The 10,052-nt window shown below is 33.0% G+C and overlaps 3 protein-coding genes across 3 annotated transcripts in view; all 3 read left to right on the top strand.

The window, feature by feature from the left end:
- The first annotated feature begins 2,743 nt into the window (after positions 1-2,743).
- Positions 2,744-4,878, top strand: LOC102606288 (serine carboxypeptidase-like 40). The gene is made up of 8 exons (XM_015307838.1): positions 2,744-3,107; positions 3,179-3,286; positions 3,393-3,667; positions 3,748-3,999; positions 4,114-4,232; positions 4,340-4,435; positions 4,528-4,633; positions 4,713-4,878. The coding sequence occupies exons 1-8, from the start codon at positions 2,744-2,746 to the stop codon at positions 4,860-4,862; spliced, it is 1,470 nt and encodes a 489-aa protein (XP_015163324.1). The 3' UTR covers positions 4,863-4,878.
- A 670-nt stretch (positions 4,879-5,548) lies between these two features.
- Positions 5,549-8,104, top strand: LOC102578298 (serine carboxypeptidase-like 40). Its single transcript, XM_006345429.2, has 8 exons — positions 5,549-5,918; positions 6,311-6,418; positions 6,520-6,794; positions 6,879-7,130; positions 7,234-7,352; positions 7,461-7,556; positions 7,639-7,744; positions 7,875-8,104. Exons 1-8 carry the CDS (start codon positions 5,549-5,551, stop codon positions 8,022-8,024), a joined length of 1,476 nt encoding a protein of 491 aa, XP_006345491.1. The 3' UTR covers positions 8,025-8,104.
- A 982-nt stretch (positions 8,105-9,086) lies between these two features.
- LOC102578625 (serine carboxypeptidase-like 40) overlaps positions 9,087-10,052 on the top strand; it is a 21,668-nt gene continuing 20,702 nt past the window's right edge. The window contains exon 1 of the mRNA XM_015307840.1: positions 9,087-9,153. Coding sequence (XP_015163326.1) covers positions 9,087-9,153 — 67 coding nt within the window. The remainder of the gene's footprint in view (positions 9,154-10,052) is intronic.

A 10,052-nucleotide genomic window follows, 5' to 3' on the forward strand; every position in this document is an offset into this window, starting at 1 on the left:
CTAAAAGTTGAAAAGTGCATAATAAGGTCGTTTAGGAGTTTATTAACAACCTTAAGTCACGTCGAACCCGCCACAGCCGCCGCCACCCCGCTACAACGGCACCGCCAGAGCGACCAAAAGTAGCGCCAAAGCGGCTTGCACGAAATAATGAGCTATTTAAAGAACTCCAAAATCCCCATTTCACCACACGCCTCTAACCAACGACGCTCAGAAAATACCCTTAATGCTAAGATCGATTTCGGGAGTTTTGCTTACCCAAATTCAATTCTGTAAAGTCGTACGGGTTCCTTAACGAGTTATCTAACTACTCATGTAATCAAAATCATAAATAATTCACCCGATTGTTATTATATTTCCCTGCACCTTAAAGACTCCGATTTCATCCAAATCTAGACTAGGTTTGGTAAATCCAAATACTACGAAAAAGTCTTCCGACCCCAAATTCTCCTCCGTTGGCATTTCTTTAATGAAGGGAACAAATCGCTACACATTGTTTATCTGTTTTTGGATATTCTTTCTCCTATTTTTGGAGATGATTTTTACTATTTTTGTGGACATTTTTTTTGGCCCCTTTTTGGAATAAATCTTCCATTTAAGTAAATATTTAATTTCACTAAATGATGTTATAATAATTGAATGAAAATGGTGAAAAAATAATTTTATTTAAAGCGGTGTCTTTTAATGAACGACAAAAAGTTCAAACAGCATTATTAAGGATCTTCATGCTTTTAATATTTATAATAATAAGAATTATTTCAAGTTAATAAGACATTAATTATGTGTTTTCAATTATCTTGGACATTAATTATGTGTTTTCAATTATCTTGGATCTTAATATAAAAAAATATTTTTATTAATTAATACGATGTTTTGAACAATTTAGTTTAAAGTTTTAAAATATTTTGTTAAATTAAGTAGTTTATATTTCTTTCTTTTAATTAAATTTTATATTTTTTAATAATCTTAATATTGTCTAAGAACTAATAAAATAAAATTCACTATTAAAATTTTTGGGACTCAAAGATTTGGAAATTTAAATCATATATAACTATACTATTCACGGAAGCTCTATTCACAATACACCCTTAAAATGTAGGATTTTGGAATATGTATAATATTTGAGAGGGTAATATACTATGATATTTTAAAACTCAAAATAGTCATATAAAATAATTTTGACTATCAAGTGAAAATTAAAAAATAAACATTGAAAGCGTTATTCCTATTTCTATAGGTCATGCCAAATAGATTTTCTCTCAAAAGTCTGATTAACATAATTGCTTAGTATGTTATCACTAAAAAATAAAAAGAGTATAATAATCATTTGATAAATTAACAAAAAATTCTTAAATCATTTGTACTTTCTATAGTAAAGAGTATTAGGTAGCAAATCCATATACTATCATTGAGATATTCATTTGTTTACTACTTTATTAGAAAAAAGTATTTGAATTATAATTACCTGATTGACATACAAAAATTAAACTATAAAATCAAGGAAAGGATCTCTACAAAACAAATTTAGAGGAAAAAAATTGACAATTCAATTCATTTCAGTTGAAATGTAAAGGCCAAACACATAAAAGGTCCAACAAATTAGCCACAATTCTTTTTACTTTGATATTTTAACTAAGGTTTGTTCCCATTAGACACTTTAACATTATTAAAAATGTATTCGTTAAACACAAATAACTAATGTGGTAAAATGTGTGCAACACCCTTTCCCTAAGAGCATGAAAAGCCAAAAAGAAGTATTTCTTTAAAAAAAATTGTCTTCTTTCTCCTTTTATCTCTCGCCACCATTAATATCACCACCATTTGCCCGTCATCACTATCACCACAAACCTTCCCTTTTCCTTCATTCATTGAATCCCAAAGATTTCCCACAAAATAATTAAAACGAAATTAGCAAAACTAAACAACACGTCTACAAGAATCACAATTTGCATTTGTTTCTATTGTTATCAGAAATGCCCGAATCATGAAAGTCTATATGAGTCAATTTAATAAAAAAAATAACTATCAAGATCTTCAAGATACAAAACAATGATAAAATTAGATAATCTCTATTCACTAGCTATTTGACATCTAGCATAATAACCATTGAAACAAAGAGGCATGGACTAAAGACATACCTCTAGAAGATTTTGTAATAAAATATAATTACAAACAATTATTTATAAAAAGGAACATAAAAATATATGATATTTTATGATCATCTTAAGATATTTCGATTATTGATACCTTATTTATGAATTATGATTTACTTATTTGACAAAATTATAAGAATTGAAAAGGTTTTAATAATTTTTCACAAACTGTGAAATTTTCATAATTATGAGAAAAAATACAACTCGGGTATATACTAAATTACTAATATCATACGTATGTGAGTGCTGATGCTCCATCAGATTTTTTCTAACCATTCTTTTCCAATCAGGCTACATTAGAACTATATTTGGTAAAAAATTATGCATATTACACTATTCTTTAATTTCATACAAGTAATTGTCAATTTCTTATATTTAAAATAGTAAAATTATTCAGTTGAAGAAATCAACAACTATATTTGGCCTGATGCATAATTAAAGAAAGTTATATCATAATCCCACTAACAACTCCAATTTGATTTGGCTTCGAAATGGTATGGGAATCAAATCTTGGATCATAATCACACAATTCCATGATAAATACCCTTTCCCTTGACTCTACTTTTCAATAGTAAATTAAAAGACACACAACCATGGGAAAAATTAGTTTCTTCTTCCTTCTGTTTTTGTCAAATTTTGTTGCTTCAACCCTTGGTAAGAAGCAAGGTGATGTCCTTGGCAAGTTTTACAAGGCCAAGCAAAAGAATTCAGCGTTTTACAAGAGTTATTATAAGGCAGCAGGCGTTGAAAATGTAGAATTAGACAAAGTTATTCTTCCACAGGAGGGATTAAAAGCAAAAGATTGGATCAACAAATTGCCTGGACAACCACCAGTGAAGTTTCAACAATATGGTGGTTATGTTACTGTCAATCAATCTGCTGGTCGTGCTTTGTATTATTACTTCACTGAAGCTGAGAATTCCAACGCATTGCCTTTGCTTCTTTGGCTTAATGGAGGTATTACATACAACATTTGTGTCTATATTTAATTGTGTCATACTATATACAACATATTTTTCTTTCTGCAGGTCCTGGTTGTTCTTCAATTGCATATGGTGCAATGGAGGAACTTGGACCATTTAGAGTTAATAGTGATGGAAAAACATTACACAGGAATCGTTATGCGTGGAACCATGGTAAGAGAAATTCTCTTTTTATTTCTTTTTGTATAACGTTTAGAAATAATTTGAGAAATTCTCAACTCTGAGTATAGAGTACTAATTAATTCTCCTATTGAATTAGCTGCCAATGTGTTGTTTTTGGAGTCTCCTGCTGGAGTAGGATTTTCATATACAAATACAAGCAGTGATCTCAACACAACTGGAGATAGTAGAACCGCTAATGATAATGTTGTGTTTTTACTCAATTGGCTCGAGAGATTTCCCGAGTACAAGAACAGAGATTTTTACATTTCTGGTGAGAGTTACGCGGGGCATTACGTACCTCAATTGGCACATGCAATTCTTCAGCTTAATAAGCTTGAGAAAAAGACTCTTATCAATCTTAAAGGAATAATTGTAAGTGATATCTAGCGAGTTACAACTGTCAGTGTACATAAGTTAAATTGTACTAACAAGTTCCATGTGACCAATTGCAGATTGGTAATGCTGTGATTAATGATGACACAGACACAATTGGAATGTATGAATACTTTGCATCTCATGCCCTAATTTCAGATGAAACGTACCATGACATCCTGAATAGTTGTTATGATGATAACTACAATCAGAGAAAGTGCGATGAGGCAGCTGAGATTACAAACAAAAATTTGAACAATCTCGACATTTACAACATTTATTATCCCCTTTGCAAGGATGGAAATCTAACGAAATACCCAAAAACACCGACAGTAAGTGGGACAACTCTGCATTTTTGCTTGTACTTTTACAAATATCCACATTCTATCTCGTATAAGATAATGTGAAAACATTGAGTTTACGTTAATGAGTGATTTTTGATGCAGCCATTGCAGATTGACCCCTGCTCCGACAAGTATATTTATGCTTACATGAACAGGCGCAATGTTCAAGATGCACTCCATGCCAACGTTACCAACCTCAAATATGATTGGACATCTTGCAGGTTTATTATCCCATATTCAAATACTTAAATTCATACAAATGCGTTACTACTTGTTTGATTTACAATTTTCATTATCCTTCACTGCTTATAATTCTTTTCTATTTCAGCGATTCACTCTTTTACGACTGGAAAGACAGCCCAGTCACTATAATTCCTCTCCTCAAAGAGTCATTGGCAAATGGAGTTCGCGTGTGGATATTTAGGTAATTTTCCCCCTCATTATACTATTTTTTTCCTTCTGATCATCTTATCACAAAAATTTTAACGTATATTTGTACTTGGAAATTAAATGTAGTGGTGATACAGACGGAAGGGTCCCTGTTACTTCTTCAAAGAGATCTATACAAGCAATGAACCTTACAGTTGATCAACCTTGGCGTTCTTGGTTGAATGGAGGAGAGGTAAAAAAAAACAAAATATGCTCGTCAAACGACTTTTGATTCAATATTTCTCAATGTTTGTTGGATATCTATGTTGCAGGTTGGAGGATATGTTGAGACATATAAAGGAGGTCTAACATTTGCAACAGTAAGAGGCGCGGGACATGAAGTTCCAAGTTATCAGCCTACTAGAGCCTTATCCCTTATTTCTCACTTCCTTTCTGGAACGTTACCCCCTGGAGATCATTAATCTAGCACATCCTTAATTTGTGTAATTAAGAATCATTTTACGAACTTTCTTAGAAAAAGATTAATATAAACGCGATTGATTACTTGAGCTAGTTTAATTTATGTCATCCCTCTCTGTCTTTCTCTTTTTATTTTTTGCTTTTCTTTTGAAACATGTTCGTATGTGAATCAAACATGTTAGGTAAACTGCCCAGTAATGATTATTGTCAAGCTAAACATTGCCAAAATGTTTAGCATAAGTGCAACTAGCATATTCCGAGAATTAGTCATTTTCAATTAATTTGTAAATGCCATTGAAATTTTCAAGTAATGCGTTCTTTGTATTTCTATAGCTGTCTTTCAATTGACAATGGATGGCAAAAGGCATAGAAGCTAAAAAAAGTCCCTCTGTTCTGTCTATTCTGGTGTCACTAAAAAAAAGGCAAAATAATTCATCTTAACAAGAAAATCTTTAACCTCTTATAAGGAGTATAAATTATAAGATTCTCATAATATCATTGAAATATTCATTCATATTATTATTTTATTAGAACACTTTTGAATTTGATTGACATACCAATATAAAATAGTGCCAAATTCTGATAATTATAATAGTAAAATTATTAAATTCCAGGAATCTATTCCACAGTTTCATGATAAATACCACTCATCTCACTTAACTTTTCAACACAACACACACACACAACAATGGGAAAATTCACTTCCTACTTCCTTCTTTTTGCCTTCTTTTTCTCCAACTTTATTGCTTCAAGCCTTGGAAAGAAGCAAAGTGAAGTTCTTGGAAATTTTTACAAGGCTAAGCAGGATTCAGCCTTTGGCAACAGTTACTATGAGGCGGCAGCCGTTGAAAATGTAGAATTGGACAAAGTTATTCTTCCACAGGAGGGATTAAAAGAAAAAGATTGGATCAAGAAACTGCCTGGCCAACCACCAGTAAAGTTCCAACAATATGGTGGCTATGTTACTGTTGATGAATCTGCTGGCCGTGCTTTATACTATTACTTCACTGAAGCTGAGAATTCCAAGTCACTGCCTTTGCTTCTCTGGCTTAATGGAGGTATGTACAAACAGCAATTGTCTATATTTTTTTAGCATCCTGTTTGAAAGTTATTTTCTTGTGTTTGATATAAAAAAAAAAAAGGGGATAGGACTCTACATTACTTCACCTGACTATTTCTAAAATTTTATGGTTTTTAGATTTTTATTTTAACACATAAAGATCAGAAAAAGGGATTTTCTTCTGGATCTATATAGTTTTGATATAAACCTTTTGTTATTTTCTTGTGTTTGATCATAAATGGGAAAAGGAATACTACAATTAGTCCACCCTAATCTTTGTAAAGTTTTATGGTTTTTTTTATGACAGATTTTCATTTTACCACATAAGAGATCTGAAAAATATACAGAAACACTTCAAAATTTAGTTCTGATTATGAAACCATACTGCAGGTCCTGGATGTTCATCTATTGCATATGGGGCCATGGAGGAGCTTGGTCCATTTAGAGCTAATAGTGATGGGAAAACGTTACATAGGAATCATTATGCGTGGAATCTTGGTAAAAAGAAAGTTCTCTTTTTTGTGTAACATAATTTCCTATTAATGTTTGAATGAACAATTCTCAACTCGGAATACTAATTTTCTCCTATTGAATTATAGTAGCCAATGTGTTGTTTTTGGAGACTCCTGCTGGAGTAGGATTTTCATATACAAATACAAGCAGTGACCTCAATAAAACTGGAGATAGTAGAACTGTTAATGATAATGTTGTGTTTTTACTCAATTGGCTCGAGAGATTTCCTGAGTATAAGAACAGAGATTTTTACATTTCTGGTGAGAGTTATGCTGGACATTATGTTCCTCAATTGGCACATACAATTCTTCAGCATAACAAGCTATCAAACAAGACTCTTATCAATCTCAAAGGAATAATTGTAAGTAATCTCTAATTTAACCGGTCTGTTACAACATGTTAAATTACACTAACAATGTTAAATTGTTGTATCTACAAATTCCAGATTGGGAATGCAGTGATTAATGATGACACAGACATCATAGGAACGTACGAATACTATGCATCTCATGCGCTCATTTCAGATGAAACATTCCTTGACATCAAGAAATATTGTTTTGACAATCACTACAATAAGAGCAACTGTAATGAGGCAGTTGCAGTTTCAAACAACAATTTGAATCATATCCATATTTACAACATTTATTCCCCCCTTTGCAAGGATGGAAATCTCACGAAATACCCAAAAGTACCATCAGTAAGTGGGACAACTCTGCATTTTCCCTTATTATTACCAATATCCACATTCTATCCCGTATAAAAGAAACATAGATTTGAGTTAATGAGCTATTTTGATGCAGCCATTAGTGTTTGAGCCCTGCTCCGACCAGTACGTTCATGCTTATCTGAACAGGCGGGATGTTCAAGATGCACTCCATGCCAATGTTACGAACATCAAATATGATTGGGAATCTTGCAGGTTATTAGCAACTCCAACACCTTAATCCCATCAGCAAATACAAACAGTTAAATGCACACAAATCCTCAACATTTTTATTCAATGCTCATAATTCTTTTTCTATTTCAGTGATCCACTCTTTTACAACTGGAAAGACAGCCCGGCAACTACAATTCCTCTCCTCACAGAGTCTTTGGAAAACGGTGTTCGAGTTTGGATTTTCAGGTAATTTTATTCCCCATTATACTAGTACCTTTTTAACATTTTGATCATCGAGGTCTTGACCACAAAATATTTGTATATACAGTGGTGATATAGATGGATCAGTTCCTGTAACATCTACGAAGAAATCTATAAAAGTAATGAACCTTATAGTTGATCAACCATGGCGCTCTTGGCTATCTGGAGGAGAGGTAAAATCGTAAAAATACAAACATTGCTCATCAAACAACTATTGCTTCTCACCATAAAACTTGATTCTATATTTCATTGATTTCTCAATGAAATGAAATTAACAATTTTGTTTGGATATTTATGTTGCAGATTGGAGGATATGTTGAAACATATAAAGGAGGTCTAACATTTGCAACAGTAAGAGGCGCGGGACATGAAGTTCCAAGCTTCCAACCTGCTAGAGCCCTTTCCCTTATTTCTCACTTCCTTTCTGGCACACTACTCCCTGGAAATCATTAATCTAGCTGACTAGCACATCCTTTATTTATGTAATGAAGAATCGTGGACATCATTAATCTAGCACATCCTTTATTTATGTATTGAAGAATCATTTTATGAGAGCTTTCTTAGACAAAGTTTAATATATAATGCTATGATCACTTTATCTATATATCTTATGACATCTCTGTCTTTCTCTCTTTATTTTTCGCTTTTCTTTTGGAACCTGTTTGTTTGTGAATCAAATGTGTTAGGCAAATTGCAGAGACAAAAGCAATATATAAAGCATTAATTAGAAATGTTAATCAATGTCAAGTTCTGTTGGTTTGTTAGCATTTTAATATTAATATTTTAATATATTAATTTGCTTTATTTTGGAGTTAGAAGAATGTCAATTATTTCAGCAGTAAGTGGGCAGTTACATTCCTACCTTTGCATACGTTTGTTGACTTTCATTTGCAGAACGTGGGGAGTAATGGCTTTTGGCCGTTGGTGGCACTTAGTGCTGCTTTACTCCATTTGGAGTTACTGTCTGTTATGTTACAATTCCAATTCTTGAAGTTAGCTCTTAGCCGTTGGTGGCCTTTGCCATTACTTTTCCATTATTCTTTTTCCATTATACCTTGTAACCTATGTAACTCATAAGACCATTTATCTTCACTATTTGCCACTCAATTATCTTCCTATTTATTTCTAGGAAGATTTCTCTTAGTATAAATAGTGGTGGTTTTCATTTGGTTTGGAAAACAACATATAAGAAAAAGATAGAGAGGAAAAAGTTTGTTAAAAAGAGAGTTCTTATTAGTTGAAGACAGGTGTTCTTTTTTGTGGAGCTTTGGACTCAACTCTTGTCCAGAGTTGTAGAGTTATACATTGTGAAGGCTATTGTATCCTGGAGGGGACAAGTCAAGAGGACTACTGCTGGACCGGTGAAAACATTTGTTGCAGAGGGCTTGAATCTCCTTAAAGAGAGCGAGATATCCGCGCCTCAGCCTGAAGATTTTGTTCTTCATTTTATTCAATTGTAATCTTGTATTTTTGTATCTTGTAAGTTTTTCACTAACAATTTTAAGGAGATTCAATATGGCTACAATTGAAAAAACCGTGGATGTCAAGATGGGAGACCTTAACAAGCCATTTCGGTTCAATGGTAACCATTTTAAGAGATGGAAGGGTAAAGTACTTTTCTACTTGAGTCTTCTCAATGTTTCTTATGTGTTAATTGAGAAGAATCCTAATAAAGTTGATGATTCCTCCGGAGGATGATGAACTTATTTCTCATCATGAGAAAGTGGAAAAGTACACTGGTGATTCCTATAAATGTCGGTATTATCTTCTCAATTGTCTATCTGATAATTTTTATGATTATTATGATAGAACTTACTCTAGTGCAAAGAAAATTTGGAAAGCATTGCAGAGTAAGTATGATACCGAAGAGGCTGGAGCGAAAAAATATGCGGCTAGTAGATTTTTTCGTTTCCAAATGGTGGACAACAAATCAGTGGTAGACCAAGCTCAAGACTTTATAATGATTGTTGGAGAGCTTACGTCCGAGGAGGTTAAAATTGGAGATAACCTTATTGTTTGTGGCATAGTGGATAAACTTCCACCTTCTTGGAAGGAATTTCAAAAAAACTATGCGCCACAAACAAAAGGAAACCTCCCTTGAAACCTTGATAATGAAAATCCGCATGGAAGAAGAGGCAAGAGGCCAAGATGCACTTTTACAAACAGAAGAGAACAACATCACAACGAAGGTAAATTTAATTACTTCAAACAATGCTACTCCTGAAACTCACAAAAATACTTCTTTGAAGCCTAAGAAGAAAAAGTTCAAGAAAAATAATGGTAGACCTCCCAAGAAAAATAATGGTGAAAATAACCAAGCACAAAATCAACAAGTTCAAGACAAAGGACCGTGCTTTGTTTGTGGCAAGAGTGGGCATATTGCTCGATTTTGCAGATTCCGGAAACGTGGTCCTAACCCTCAGGCAAACGTTACCGAAGAACCTTTTGTGGCGGTGATTACCGACATAAACATGGTTGAGA

This window comes from Solanum tuberosum, unplaced genomic scaffold (assembly GCF_000226075.1).
Source record: "Solanum tuberosum cultivar DM 1-3 516 R44 unplaced genomic scaffold, SolTub_3.0 scf00068, whole genome shotgun sequence".
Lineage (NCBI taxonomy): Eukaryota > Viridiplantae > Streptophyta > Magnoliopsida > Solanales > Solanaceae > Solanum > Solanum tuberosum.

What these genes read in the sequence shown, in the direction of transcription:
- LOC102578298 (XM_006345429.2), top strand. Translation starts at nt 5,549, where the DNA reads ATGGGAAAATTCACTTCCTACTTCCTTCTTTTTGCCTTCTTTTTCTCC. An exon ending in TATGATTGGGAATCTTGCAG is followed by an intron (nt 7,353 to 7,460) that starts GTTATTAGCAAC and finishes TTTCTATTTCAG; the next exon opens with TGATCCACTCTTTTACAACT. An exon ending in GTTCGAGTTTGGATTTTCAG is followed by an intron (nt 7,557 to 7,638) that starts GTAATTTTATTC and finishes TTGTATATACAG; the next exon opens with TGGTGATATAGATGGATCAG.
- LOC102606288 (XM_015307838.1), top strand. Translation starts at nt 2,744, where the DNA reads ATGGGAAAAATTAGTTTCTTCTTCCTTCTGTTTTTGTCAAATTTTGTT. An exon ending in AATACCCAAAAACACCGACA is followed by an intron (nt 4,000 to 4,113) that starts GTAAGTGGGACA and finishes TTTTTGATGCAG; the next exon opens with CCATTGCAGATTGACCCCTG. An exon ending in TATGATTGGACATCTTGCAG is followed by an intron (nt 4,233 to 4,339) that starts GTTTATTATCCC and finishes TTTCTATTTCAG; the next exon opens with CGATTCACTCTTTTACGACT.